Source organism: Cottoperca gobio, chromosome 4 (assembly GCF_900634415.1).
Source record: "Cottoperca gobio chromosome 4, fCotGob3.1, whole genome shotgun sequence".
NCBI classification, from domain to species: Eukaryota; Metazoa; Chordata; class Actinopteri; order Perciformes; family Bovichtidae; genus Cottoperca; species Cottoperca gobio.
In genome coordinates, this window is record NC_041358.1 from 22,254,320 (window position 1) to 22,269,119 (window position 14,800).

Below are 14,800 nucleotides of genomic sequence, written 5' to 3' on the forward strand. Positions count from 1 at the left end.
AGCAGCATATGGAACAAGTGTTTTTAGAACTAAAGCTGCTTATATTTTCCCTAATGCAATGTATGGGATGAGGAGATTCTGGGAGTCTCCACGAGAGCAACACTTGACATCAGCAGCAGTTGTTTTTCCATCAGGATTAACGGATACATACAGAAGTGGTCAAAAACAGATTTATAGTAATGACACCTCATCCTCTCTGGACTAAGAGGATAATCTGTAAACAGCCATATCATAGCATCTATACTGTAATGTTGACGCTCGACCACTCGATCACGTGAGCAGTAGTGCAGCGCAGAAAACAGACAGATCTTCATTAACACAGCCATCTAGACAAGAAAACAAATCACCAGAGTTATTGTTCACCCATAATATATCATGTTTTATTTGCTTTGCAAACAATTCTTGGCTAATTGCAGGTACCGGTATTTTGGTGAAGACATCTTCATTTTCCCCCCCACAGCACGCCATAAACATTGTAGCATTTAAAAATGTGAATAGTCAAGAATTGCGACACAAATAATACATATCAACATATCCGCCCTCCAAGAAATACATGTAGAAACATTACACACATGTTAGACAACATAACACAACAGAAGTAACATTTACATGTTTATTGATGTAATAAACCACAAAGAAAACAATGATTTGAATTGTTATTATGGTTAAACATTCTTTGGAGATATGAGGATCTGCTGGGAGCCAAAGAATGAGCAGTGTTGCATACTTTGTAGGCAACTTTGTACAAACGCCCAATACTATAAGTATCATAGATGCTCAGACATCTTCTGCATTGACCTACAAATTCAGTTGTTTGTTGAATAACTGCACCTTTACATTGCTACAAGTCAGATCCCAATACTTGAGTAAAGCCTCATGCATGACAAACAGTAAACACATGGATGAGCAAATGACTCATAAGCTTGTAAGGCTCCGCAGCAATTGCAGTATATAATCCTTTGTTCTGAGATCAGTTAAAAACACAAACACCAGATTAACTGGGGCAGTATGTGGGACAATCCACCAGGAGCTAAAGGAACCAAAGTGTAATGTTATTGAAGACAAAAGGTCAGGGCAAGGAAATAACTTTTACACCCACTGCTGACGGTTATTGCCAGTCAGCAGTCAAACGGTGAAGCAGGGTTGCTCAACACGACGATATGGTGTCATTTTCCTTCTGAAACAGCTCTACTGAGACGCACCCTGTCACTATGACTTATGTTTTACAACAACCCTGAAGAGCCTCCAAACTTGAGTCATTTCAAAATCACAAGGTTTCTGAAGCATGAAAATTCAGATTGCAGGAGGAAACATTTAATTTGTTGTTAGGTCAAGCCTGATTGTTATAAAAGTAAATACATATGCATTTTAAATTAAAAAAAACAACACATGAATAACAAACAAGTATGCATAAAATCTAGACTTTTGGCTTCTGCACACGTGCATGTGCCAATAGTGAATGTCTCTGCGAAATGGATCCGTGCCCTTACTTTGAAAGTTAACAAAAAGCACATAGAACAAACAAATCATGATCAGTATGTTAATCACCATTAATCATTAATAAAAGTATGATAATCAAAAGTATGATCACTCATTAAATAAAAATATAAATGTCATTCCACTGAATAGAGAGGAAAAAAAAACACTAATCTAAAAAGCCAATACTTGTGATTTTGTCATAAAATGAATAATAATCTTTAGACACGTTTTAAGCTCGCTTCATAGCTTCCAATGCTAATGTAACTTTGTATTGCACCCCACAGAATTGCACAGTTATAAATGAAACGCTTACAAATAGTAAAAATCTGCAGAATAATACTGAACCATAGGCTTGAAGCCTGAATCACCCCAAAACAGTGTTGCTTTAAAAAAAAAATAAAAAAGGCAAAGTGTTGAAACCTTTATCTAGACCATAGGCTGAACAACATCGGTGTCTCTCAATACTACATGTGGTTGTAGTTTTTAATCTTCAAAATGATCCCCCTGTGTGTTCACATGTTACTGCAACCGTCTTTACATTAACTCAATACAGTAACAAACTGGACCATGTTATGACCAGGACATCTGGAAACCAGGCAGACACTGTGCTTTGTTTCCCGACACTATAAGTGACTTGATTAATAAACTGCAGAAGAGAGAAGAGAATGTTCTCTAATCTCCCACCAAAGCAACAGACCCGAATGAGTCCAGTCAACGTAACGTGACAACAAGAGGAGGGCAGGTTTGCACCCCAAACAATGTTGACATCCATCAAATGGATTTAGAAAAGCACATAAGGATCAAATGACTTCCTTGAAAGAAAAGACAAAACAAAGCTAAAGTCGGAGAAAGCCTTAGTGGTGCTTGCATAATGTACCCACCATGAAAGACATTGTTGGCGGGTAAAGTTTATGTTAGATTGGCAGAAACACCAGCACAGAAAATGGTGATGTGTATGGTTTAAAACACAACCAACAAGCAATAATTAAAATACTTTAACGGGCAGTAAAAGGATGCATCAGCAACCCAACAACACTTGGGGAAATGTTCCTCTCACAGCCAATTTGATGGGGTTTCGATCTTTACAAGTAATTCTCGCTAAGTGCTGATAACACAAGAACTGTTAAACCCTACTTCGGTAGAAATAGTTTTAGAAATGATTTACACTAATACTACTAAATAAAAAAATCCTGCAAAACTGTGCTTGCATGCATAACTGTGCATGTAGGGAGAGGTCTCTTCATGTACCTCGATGTCCACAGTGATTTATTGCACACTCTGGCTTTACTGATGCTGTGCCGCCACCCGTTCTTCAATGAGATGTTAAAACAGATGGACCAACAAAAAGAAAAACCGTGAAAGAAGTTCAATTAGTTTGTGCTAAAATTAAATGTTTGATCTCACACAACAAAGTGGCATCTGGATTGTGGATAAATCAAAGATGTAAGATTAATATGGGATCACACAATAATTGCTTGAAAGAGCTCCTTAATGGGCAACGTTGTGCAGAGAAGGCAAGGCCTATGTAGGTAAGGGCGTGCCCAGATATGACTTTATCTGTGGACAATGGATGGGTTGTTGACACCAGGCAGAACAATAATCAAAACATTTCACAGTCCACTAAACAAGTTAGTTTGGTCATTTCTTATTCCACCGTCACTGTTATTTAAATCATCGTATCCATGATGAAAAGACTGTTCCCATGTCTCTGCAACATCCCCATGTGCGGCTCCAGTTCCTCAGAGCCTTTGCATAAGCTTGGTCAACACCCAGACTCCATTTCAAATGTGCTCATTTCTGCACCCACGGGAGGGCAGATTTGTTTTTTTAATTAAATACTGATGGGGCAAGGACTTTTTCTTTGTAAAAAGCAACAAAAAAAGTCCACAAGTTCTTCTTTAAAGGCTAGCTGGCAGGCGACAATCAGCCCCCGCACATTAAAGACACCTTTATCATCAACAGTCTCCATTTGGTCTCACACTATACCGTCATTGGCAGACTTCTTCATCAGTTTGGTAGAGAGCAGGGAATGCTGGGAAGAGTCCTTGGCTTCAGGAAGGAGAAGACGTACTTTCTGATTTGTTCTTCTCCACTCAGTGTACAGCTGACAGTGGTAGCGAAAAGATACCTGAACAGTGAGAAAAGGAAGGTCAATTATACACATCAACTTTAAGCTGGTTATTAAAAGTTATAATAGGCCCTTAAAATCACATTGAAGGCAAATAAGCATGCAATTTTAAAACGTGCATTACAATAGTTTACACTCTAATCTGTATGTGAATTTATTTTTACCAGGGTCCACAGGACATAGATGGTGAAGAGGGCAATAGTGAGTGCTATGAGGCCCACAGCCTGCAACCAGCTCCCCAGCTGAAGATGGTCCTGAGCGCCCCTCAGGCACAGCCAGCCTGAAATGGCTGCTAGGGGTGTGATAAACAGGAAGCACACCATGTCACAGAACAGCGTCCTCTTCTCATTACGAGGGCCGGGGTCCCGCAGCCACTGTGACATAAGAAGTAGAAGACAGAACAATAGAGAAGAGGGAGAATATATATACAAGAGACAGAAAGAAGGTGAGGGAGAGATAGATAGACAAGTGGAAGAGAGATCTTAAGTCAATCAAGAACGGAAAAGGCACATTATAATAACAACAAGCAAGCAAGCCGAAAGATGAGAAAAAAAAGAAGCTACTTCTCCTTCACGTCATTCACAAACAAACAATCAGGGCAAGTAGAATAAAAAACAGACAAGCAGAAGGATGCAGACAAGGCAAAGGGCATTGACCTTTGTTACCTCTGTGAGAGGCCTCGGTCGGCGCTCGATGCTGAACTCTGTGTGGCAGAGCTCGCAGTAGCTGGTGTTGGAAGATGACAGCCACCTCTCCAAGCAGCTCTTGTGCACCGTGCCCAGGGTGCCTGTGCAGTCGCATGGAGACAGGAGACACTCACTGTTGCCGCCTTCGTGGCAAATACGACAGATGGGACCATCACTAAGACAAAAGAAAAAACAATTAACATTTTAAAAATAACTTTTTTGACAAATACAGTTATAATACTGAAATGCAGAAGGGGCGTGTCATGAAATCCAAAGCGTACTTCAAAAACACAATTCAATAAATAAATATATAATATCACACAAGAAATATTGACATGTCACTGTAGGAAACACGTGTAAATAGATAAATTAATGATGGCTGAATTCTATTAGCTGCTTCAATTTCAGGGTCCGTCAAATAGTCTTTTATGCTTGGGAAGCTTCCTAACTGAGTGAAATGGCCTAGTGTAAGTGCAGTCGGTTGTCTCATGACCGTTTTCCAAAGAAAAAGGGTTAGGAAAAGACAGAGGACTACTTTTTTTTTTACTTTTTGACCGCAGCCCTCATATTGTGCACGCTGACTCACTGACACAGTCATGACTTCACTGGCACACTTGTATAAAACAGAGTCAGCTTTAATGTTATTAGTCAGATCTGTGCTTTCCTTACAAAGACAAGTCAAAAGGTCTGCTGTGAAAAAGGCCTATAGAACGAATAAGGATGAAGTTGCACCACTGGGATGTGCTCGTCTTGTCCTGCAGATTTCTGATCATGTTACTTCACCCCACAGTCCTTCTCTCGTGACATCACGAGCGTAAGCAGGTCTTACCTTTGTGTGCTCATTGGTTTGAGCACAGACGAGAGCAAGCGTCCATCTATGGCTGTGACCTGGGTGACGTAGAGCGCCTGGCACGCGTCACCACCCGTTTCCTCCACGCTTTTCCACAGGCTAGTGTTGCTCGCACAGTCACACAGAGAGCCAGGCAGGTGGCAACACCCCCCTGTCGTCATGGTTACAGTGGCCAGACACAGGCTGTAGAGGTGGAGGTGAGGGTGTAAAGGGTCAGAGGCGAAGGTTGACTTGGGGAGCAGGAAGCACAAACTCTGATCTCAACAGGTTGGGAATGGTTCGTTTCTACAAGCAGAGAAAGAGAGAAACAGATTGACAATTAATGGCTTTAAGTACTTTTAATTAACTAATGCACAAGTAGAGTTTTAAAAAGGGACATGGACTAGAGTAATTCCATTTTACACTAATTTGTACTTCTATTCCATTACATTTCAGAGTCATATATTTTACTTTACAGCTTAAGTTAATTTGCAGATACTCACCAGATCATCAATAAAAAACATATTCAACCAATACACTGATGTATCAATATAGCTCAAGATACCCAGAAAGGACTTTCTTTATGACATATTATATACTATGCTTTTTGCATGTACTATTAATAATTTCTTGCCGTGTTAAAATAACTAAGGTTATCTACAAAGACACTGTGTCATGTACAAGAAAGCTGTCAGTTTGGAGGTCGGTCAATTTGACCAAAGCAGCTGGTAATCCATTATAAAAGCAAACGTGATCGTCAGAGGCGGCGAGTGTGATGTGCAGCAGACTGATAAACAGCTGTCTCCCCTCAGATAACCCCTCACTAAAGATAAGAGACAGACTGCTGAATTTGCTGCAGTACATTTGTCTTGCTGTTTGGAAATGATCCTGCAGAGACACAGGCCAATGACAAAACGGATAATTCTGTTTGAAATGTTTTCATTTTGACAGGACAATAGATACAGTTATGAGTTATTACATGACATGACATTATAAAACCAAAAAGTATGTCTGATAAATGTGTAGGTATTCTATATCTTTAAAGAAATGAGTGTCTCATCCTGTTTCAGGATTTCAGAGATGGTAGCACAACTATATATGTTCAACATATTGTATATGGCATAAGACAGCGGACACATACTGAGCCTACATTTGATCCTTCATACCAGACTTTTAGGTAAATATTGGGTCACTGTTGCTCATAGAAGGCCTGTAGATGTATACACAACACTATTAAACCATAGCATTACACCCAAACTAACATACTAAATATATAATCCTATGTACTCAGCACTGGTGTTGTTGTTTTTAAAACAGGAGGTTTAACATGACAGATGGTGCAGACATTCTTTATGGGATTTTGGCGTCTTTATTCTATCTCCTTATAAAGAATATATACAATAATTTACACTCTACAACCATTTTTAGGATAACAACATCTGATAGAAATAAATCCACAAAAACAGAGGGAAATAATGTTCTGTCTTTGTGGACACTGAGCACGTGAAGAGATGTTTCATCTATATAAAAATTCCCCACATTGATTATTATAACAATTCTACTCCTGCTTATTTTCTACAACCGTTACAAACAACCACAATGATCTACTATCCCCAAGGTGAACAGTGTTTGTTTGATTTCATCTGTTATATTAAATATTCAGCCCTTAAAACTGTAGATGTCACATTAGCTGTAATAAATCTCAAATATCATATTGTCTTGTTCACATTTAGATTGTTAAACCCAAAACTAAAAACATCCAGCATTGCAAATGTTTGGTGAAGCCTGAAGGCCTGGACTTGATTATACAGGTTCCTGGTCAGATGAACTCTTAACCCATTCAAAAGCAATGGCAAAACAGATTCAGTATTACTGCTTGGTGTTATTATATATGCATACTGATACAGCATGGGGGGGGAGACACGATTAAGAGGCACAATCCCTGACCCAGATAAACAAAAGGGTAGCCCCTAAACTAAGACAACAACAAAATCTATTAAGTTACAGTTTCTGGGTGATGTACTCTATGTAAAACACAGGGGTAAAAACAGACCAATGTATTTTCAATTCTGAGAAACTTATGTCATTTGTAAACCAAATGCTTCAATTATACATGTATATGTAACCTGATGGACATTGTAAAACACTGATTCATCATTTAATAACTACAGATACTACATTATGCCATGATACATTTACTACTAACAAACTAAACTAGTTTTAATTTGTACTGTTTCATAAGTAGGTAACGTGGCTGTTATCACACAGCCTCCCCCCAACAGTGCTAATTAAAATGTATAAAAAAAGATCATGCCATTAGAAACAAATTGGAAGTTAAAAAAGGGATAAAATATAACAAATAAAATATGAAAAATTAAGTAATATAAATTAAGACAGTAATTACAATTTAGTAAACTGCATATACACAGGACTGTAGTAAATGTAAGGCTATAGTGTTAAAAAATAATTAGGTGCTAAGGGAAAAATTGCCCCCAAATTCAACGTATTTGCCCCATTAAACCACATACAACACAATCAAGGGGGGAAGAACATGTGTGATTGTGTAAATGCCTCAAAACAACAAACATTGGGGGCAATTATTGCCTAATATTAAGTGTGTGTGTGTGTGTGTGTACACAAACACACACTAATAGTATAAATAGTGATATAAAAGTTTATCCAATAAAAGTTTATCCAAAGAAAAGGTCAAGTGACAAGTGATGAGCTCAAGAAACCATTGTCATCATGTCAACACAATAATATATTGACGTGGCGACATAAATTAGTTGTGTATAGCTATGTTGCAGTGACATATTTAAGACATTAGCAGCACTTATTCCAAGTATTTCCACTGACATAAAAAGAAACATCAATATCAATTTTCATTGCCCAGCAAATAAACCGTTGGTGTCCGTTACAGCTGTGTTGTTAGCTAGCTGCCAGCTGTCAGTAGCTAGCTGCTAGCAGTCAATCTGGTGTAAAATGAAAGCTAAAAAAGCTCTACTCACCCTGTGTCTTCTTCTCAAAAATACTTCACGGTGGCAGACATTAGCGCCACAATATCCTCGTGTTTTCTTCTCGTTTCATTTTTAGCTTTATGTGTGAATTAACAGTGCAACTCGCTAGCTAATGCTATGCTATCCAGCGCTGTGCTAACTAGCAGCCCTCCTCAGCTGATAACACACAGCAGGCCAGGCTTCCGCTTTTCCGGAGCTTTAAATATTCCCCAGAGGCTCATCATCAGCTGTCTGCCTCTGATGCGGTGCAGACGAGGCAAAACACAAACCGGACGAGTTCAAAGGTGATTGTGTGAATAACAACAGCTTGCCAAAGGGAGGGGCGCTCACCGAAAACATCTCATAAGCACAACACCCAGAATAAATAAACATACCTGACAAAGGAGCACATTAGAAATAAATACTTAAAACATAAATAAAATGCCTATTTATCCCACCAACAAATTCGTGTGAAGATTAGCTTTTTTTTTAATAACAAATGTGCATTTTGTAAAAAAGAAAAAAACAACTAAATATTACATTTATGAATGCCAGTACATATCAAGATTCTGAAAGATAAAAAGGATTACTTTGACACTCAAATGTAATTTCAACAGACTGTTAGTTCATTCATTTTATTGGGGAAATTTCACATCCATAAAGCCAAAATCTCGAGGTCTCACTCATGTTTTGAACTTTTCAGGATTGAATTATGGAAGTACTTTGAGTCTATCCAACTTATTGTCAATAAGAAATGTTCCCATGTAGTCATGCTACAGGTTATTTATTTTCTTTGTTGAGAAATTAGATTGTATTGCCTTCCTTTACTGTTAAGTTATAGTTTTGTATTGTCTTTCCTATATTAGTTACCCTATGTCCCATATAATGATGCCTAAATATTCCTAATGTCACACCTTGCCGTGTTGATTTCTACAATAAAGAGATGTATAAAAAGTAAAAACAAAGCCCTGACCAAGGACCATTTGGTTTCTAGAATGCATTTTAAATTGAAAACAAATACGAAAAACAGACTACGTTTAACCAGCACAAATTGTCTGAACATTTTCAGATTTTATTTTACAGTTCTGTAAATGGCAGGTCTTACAACTGCATAGTGAATATTACATACATTATAAATTAATTATGGAGAGCTACTTAATTAAGCCTTTTCAGAAATGCTGACCATGTTGGATTGAACAAGCAAAATACATGAATTTCTTTGTGTTTTTACAAAGTTTTAGTAGTGCTAAAATGCATTCACATTGACTAGATTTGTTTAAATGAGGATGAAGAATTCTAAAAACAAATATCTAATATTTTAGGGAGCCTGCCTTGTACACAGGGGCATTAATTAAATTATGTAAAACTACGATTGTATCTCGTGGATGATCACAGGCAGATTTAAAAAAGGTGGCCTGTCAACTGGACTTGAATGCAGCTGGAGCATGTAGGCTCAACGTACAAACATTTCCTCTGACAGGACAACCACCCATCAGTTGACACCAATGTTACAAAACAACAGGGGTGAACACAGTATTAAGTTACGGGTACACGGAGTGAGTAATGTATCCAAACATAGGTCTGGCTCCTGTATGGTCATGTGGATAAGGTTTATTTATGCTTCAGTTTGATGCTAAAATAGCAAAACAAGTTTACGTTTCCTGCCTTTACATACTTCTGATGAAATGTGACATTTTGCTTAAAATAATGAATCAAATCAATCACACATGAAAGTATTTCTCCCAGATGAGCAAAAACAAAATTGGCATCTCAGACAACCGTATAAGCAATCTTCTGATTTTCTGTTCCACTTTCCCAACTAGCCGGAGTAAAAGTGTTACGTGAAGAGCATTTTTAATTAGTTAGTTCCCCCATTTAAATGTTCTCAGATTACACACATCTTTATCAATTTCCCTTCAACAAATATCACTTTCAAATGACAGCAAAGGGTGATTTAGTACACGAGAGGAAAGTGCTGCTTAAGACAAAAGAAACTCAATAGTTTTTTTTCCTTTTAACCAACAGTTTCCATTACAGCCAACAGGAAAATGTTACTCGATAAAGATGTTGAGTGTATTCTAAAAATATATGGTGACATGTTCCACTGAAATTATCGGACATAAGTGCAAGAGATTTTCATTCACCCCCAAAAAGGATCATTTGTATATGCTCACAACTTTCAATACACATTCCTTTTTCGCTAAAAAGCTTAAAATTAGCACAAGCATGAAACTGTTTATGTGGAAGTGTTTTAAATAGTAAGGCTTTAGTGAAAATGGCTGGATTTTGAAAGTAGTAACTGTACGACTGGATAATTGAGACTTATAGTTTGAGAGTTTGTAAACGGAAGTTTTGCTGTTGTTAAATGCACCCCCCCCATTTAGTTTTTGGATTCTTCCTTCACTGTGGAGGCATGCAAGAAAAACTTTTCTTTAAGAATTCAAGGAAACACCAGGTGTGTCATTTATATACAAATTATCATTCTGGGGGTGAAGTATCCTTTAAAAGAGAGTTTGACTTCAGCCAACTCAAGACAGGAATACAAGGCTTGATCCGGGCTGATACTATTGTTACACAAATAATAAATCACACACACACACACACCACCATTTTAAACATTACTTTTGCTATAAAGCATTACATGTTGTTTTGCAAATAGCCTGGATTGGTTTGCCAAATACAGCAATGAAATGCAACCTTAGCAGCTTTGAATTCGCTTAAATGAGAAAACCCAAAACGGATAACTATTACATCCTTTGGTATCTTTGTGCACTAAGATTGAAAAACGCACTCACACACACACACACACAAATAAAAACCCTTCATTTGTTTCACACTTGCCCATATTAAGTCAGACAGTCACAGCCAGTCTGGTCCCTGGCTCATGCTAGTTTCATGCCACAGTGGGCACAGTGCTCAAAGAGGAAAATTAAAATTAAAAAGGAGGCAAATAGAAAATCCAGACAGAGCAGAGAACACATCAATACTCCAGAAGTACCTTCTTCCTGTCTCCTCTTCTACACCCGTAATGCATGATGGGCAGAATCAGGTCGATCTGACATGAAATTGGGATTCCACTGTTGCAGATCATGACAACAAGTCTGTATCATTGCAAGCTGAGAAAAGGAGGCGGTAGAAAGCACTTTGAAGCACTGAGGTCTACTGATCCCTCACCATTCCTTCAACAGGAGCGGGTCAATAGGACCATGAAGGCTAGTTACTTAAAAAGAAATTGTAGTTTACTACAGCTTCAAGATCAACCTAATAAGAGCGTTACTCTCTCTCTCTCTCTCTCTCTCTCTCTCTCCTCATCCAGGTCATATCGCGAGGCTGTGAATCAAAGGAAGACTAAACGAACAAAGAAAAAACAAAGAAAACAGCAAAAAGGAATGTCAACTACAAGAGTCTTGGTGTCACAGACTTTTGAACGCATGAGTGTTTCATGATGACAGCAGCATGACAACTGAAGTAAACCAGAGGTGAAGAGAAGACAGACCGACAGAAAGTCAAAGCAGGAGAAGGAAATATGAGCGTCACAGGCTTTGGCAGCAGGGGAGTTTGTTGCCCCTCTGCAGGTCCGTGGTTGGGGGGAGGCTTATGTCCACTACATTGTTGCCTGGAGACTCATCATGTGCAGATCTGTCCGATATTTGCTTCTGAGATACAATACGGTAGATTTCTGTGAGAGAAAACAGTGACTGTTCAGTGAACGTTACATTAGCAGGAGATTAACAGTACACGTTAGATATTGAACAGTTTATCACTTTTCCTACCTGTGAGAATGTTCTTGAAGGCTTCTTCTACATTAGTGGAGTCCAAGGCAGAGGTTTCAATAAACGAGATACTGTTTTTTTCTGAGCAGAAAAAGAGGAGAAATGTTTAACACATTAAAGCTATTTAAATGCATGATAACAACGGACAGCTTGGATAATAACCTGCATATTTTTCAAATAAGTGGTTTGTTAAAAGAACTTCTTTCTCAATAACCGCTCATCCCAGCAATTTCACACTCCACACTGTGCTTCCTTGGGTCCTCAGCAATACACCTACCATGACATAGTTGCATCACTCTACTACTCTTGGTCAGAAACACCAATGATATGGGAGGTACTTTGCCAGTGATAATGTTATTAGTATGCATTACACACACAATTTGAGTTGCGCTTTTCCAGCAGGATATCCACTTGCGCTCACTGACTCCGGGAAATGAAGAAGAGTTTGTTTGTAACTGTAACTGTCAATGAGCCTGTAAAGGCCTGCTGCAGACGACATGCTCGACTCAGTTCGCAGAGCCTTGAATCCCCGCCCCGGCTGTACGCTTGTTTTTTCAAAGTGTTATTTGAATGGAAAGGACATACAGACAGATTTCTTGCTTTTATAATTAAATGCCTCTATTTGAAATGCAATGCTGTTTCCTAATGGCAATTTACCTGCAAAGGCTCGAGCCTCATCAGTGGGCACCGCCCTGAGGTGGCGGAGGTCGCTCTTGTTTCCAACCTGCATGATGACGATGTTGTTGTCAGCGTGGTCCCTCAGCTCCTTGAGCCAGCGTTCAATGTTCTCGTACGTCAGGTGCTTGGCAATGTCGTAAACCAGGAGAGCTCCAACTGCACCCCGGTAATACCTGATGACAGCAGAGCAAAGACAAGAAATTGATGAATCAAGAATTACCTCAATGTTCTCTATCATCTGCTGCGAGGATAAAAAAAGAAATGTGTAAATGTGTAACCTTTATCATGAAAACTATTTCAGGCAGAAACAATTAAGATGACAGTCTTTTACGTAAATTAACTTAATTTGCATGTTTACTGCTGCGGTAAATGTGAAATTAGAAGTTTAATATACTGGATATATATATATATATAGTACAGAAATAGTAAAATTACCAAATTAAATGACGTGCTTTGTGATAACTTAATTAAAAAGTATTTGTAGATGATCCAATACATGTTCACTATGTTATATAGTGTATAGCATATAGAGATTACATAAAGAAGTTAAGAAATAGACTTTGCATTTAAGGCAGGATTGTAAATAGGATACTGACTGCGTGCATGAGATCCCAATAGGCTCAAACAGCATGTTATTCTTTAACTAACTACCACAAAACTAGTATATAATGCAGTCAAAAAATAATAATAAAATAACTCACGCTGAGGTGATTGCTCTGTAGCGCTCCTGTCCAGCTGTGTCCCAAATTTGAGCTTTTATCGTCTTGCCGTCCACCTGGATGCTGCGGGTGGCGAACTCCACCCCAATGGTGCTCTTGCTCTCCAGGTTGAACTCATTTCTTGTGAAACGGGACAGCAGGTTACTCTTCCCCACTCCAGAGTCTCCGATTAGTACGACTAGAAGCAAAATCCACACAGTAGAAAAACAATGAAACAGCAGCCTGCGTGAATAGTCTGATACACTTTTAAAAGTAAGTAGTGTGCAATCATGATGGGGCTTAGCTTGTTTTCTTCCTATCCATGTTACATTGGTCAGAGTAAGTGAATGCATTTTTAAACTTCAGTCCACCATGTGAAACATTTCAGCCATTTAAACTAGATTACAAGGTAGTGTTGAATCTATTTATTTATTTATATACATATAAAAAAAAAAACTCAATCCAGCACTTTGCTGTACAGCACACGGTTTTACTTACTTGAACTAGCATACAGTGCACATTTAGTACTTTAGAAGTTGTCTTCTGGTTTACTGTTGACTATTGTTAATGGCTTTCATTGGATGTTGTTTCCCATCTACCTCATTTAGTGTCATGTGACTTCAATTTTCCATGGGAATTAATATAGCATCGATCTATCAACTCACATGTTTAAAATTGTGTCTGCCTGCTAAAGACCTTACGTAGAGGATAACTGATAATGTGACAATCATCAGCAGCACGGAGAGAAATGTCAAGCAGCAGTTAACTATGTTCGTTGTTTGACGATGTTAGCAAGTTAGCTAGGTAGTCTTAGCTTAAACGTAAGGTGACTAAGTGAGCCACATTTGAAATAAAGCTTCTGTCTTGGACAGCAGATGATGGCTGTTGAATATTTTTCAGTTTTAATAAACTTACTTTCGTCTCAAGTGATTTTAACGAGGCCAAGAAGCCAAGTTACCATGCTAGCTAGCAAGACACCTTTAGCTTACTTATTTAGCCACTCACTTGCCTAAACGTTAGCCTGCTAGGTCACTAGCGTTGACTCCATTAATGGACTCGCTTATAGGTTCGCGAGTTTGCAGTCTACAACCACTGAAGACGAAGTGTTATAGCATTACACTGCTAGGTGAACTTATAATTATGATTACAGGTTTTGCTCATGTTATCGATTACTACTTTGCTACTAGTAGAGCTAACTTTAGCATTGCCACTGGCTTAGTTGACTTCCTCAGTTTGTGCTACTGTCATCGTACTTACAAAGAGGACTAACACGCTGTCATTCATCCACCTTAAAAAAAGAAATTACCTTTGAACAAATAGTCGTATTCATCATCTCGGGTCCCCATTGTGCAAGACTAGTTTTTGTACTTTTTAAGTACTTTATTCCCTACAAACAACAACAACAATCCTCCAAACCGGCAGCTAGTAGGCACCGCCTTCAAGTAAAAGACTGAGCACGTGAGTTTGGGAACGTCCTTGGCGACCAATTGAAATTGTTATTACATTGACTGACACATACATTAACCAATCAGC

General features: G+C 38.5%; 2 protein-coding genes across 4 annotated transcripts; both read right to left on the reverse strand.

Annotated features, from left to right (window-relative positions):
- Positions 1-352: 352 nt before the first annotated feature.
- march2 (membrane-associated ring finger (C3HC4) 2) lies at positions 353-8,433 on the reverse strand. Of its 3 annotated transcripts, none has more exons than XM_029430223.1 (5): positions 8,131-8,433; positions 5,123-5,428; positions 4,264-4,468; positions 3,772-3,981; positions 353-3,607 (listed from the first exon to the last, which is right to left on the reverse strand). In XM_029430223.1, the coding sequence occupies exons 2-5, from the start codon at positions 5,302-5,304 to the stop codon at positions 3,455-3,457; spliced, it is 750 nt and encodes a 249-aa protein (XP_029286083.1). In that variant the 5' UTR covers positions 5,305-5,428; positions 8,131-8,433; the 3' UTR covers positions 353-3,454. The 3 variants fall into 3 exon arrangements, with proteins under 3 accessions (XP_029286083.1, XP_029286085.1, XP_029286084.1); XM_029430225.1 differs by having other exon boundaries at positions 4,273-4,468; positions 8,131-8,432; XM_029430224.1 differs by lacking the exon at positions 8,131-8,433 and adding an exon at positions 5,626-6,096.
- Positions 8,434-8,723: 290 nt separating this feature from the next.
- On the reverse strand, positions 8,724-14,729 carry LOC115006801 (ras-related protein Rab-11B-like). Its single transcript, XM_029429316.1, has 5 exons — positions 14,574-14,729; positions 13,271-13,466; positions 12,549-12,742; positions 11,892-11,972; positions 8,724-11,797 (listed from the first exon to the last, which is right to left on the reverse strand). The coding sequence occupies exons 1-5, from the start codon at positions 14,611-14,613 to the stop codon at positions 11,652-11,654; spliced, it is 657 nt and encodes a 218-aa protein (XP_029285176.1). The 5' UTR covers positions 14,614-14,729; the 3' UTR covers positions 8,724-11,651.
- Between the last annotated feature and the right edge of the window lie 71 nt (positions 14,730-14,800).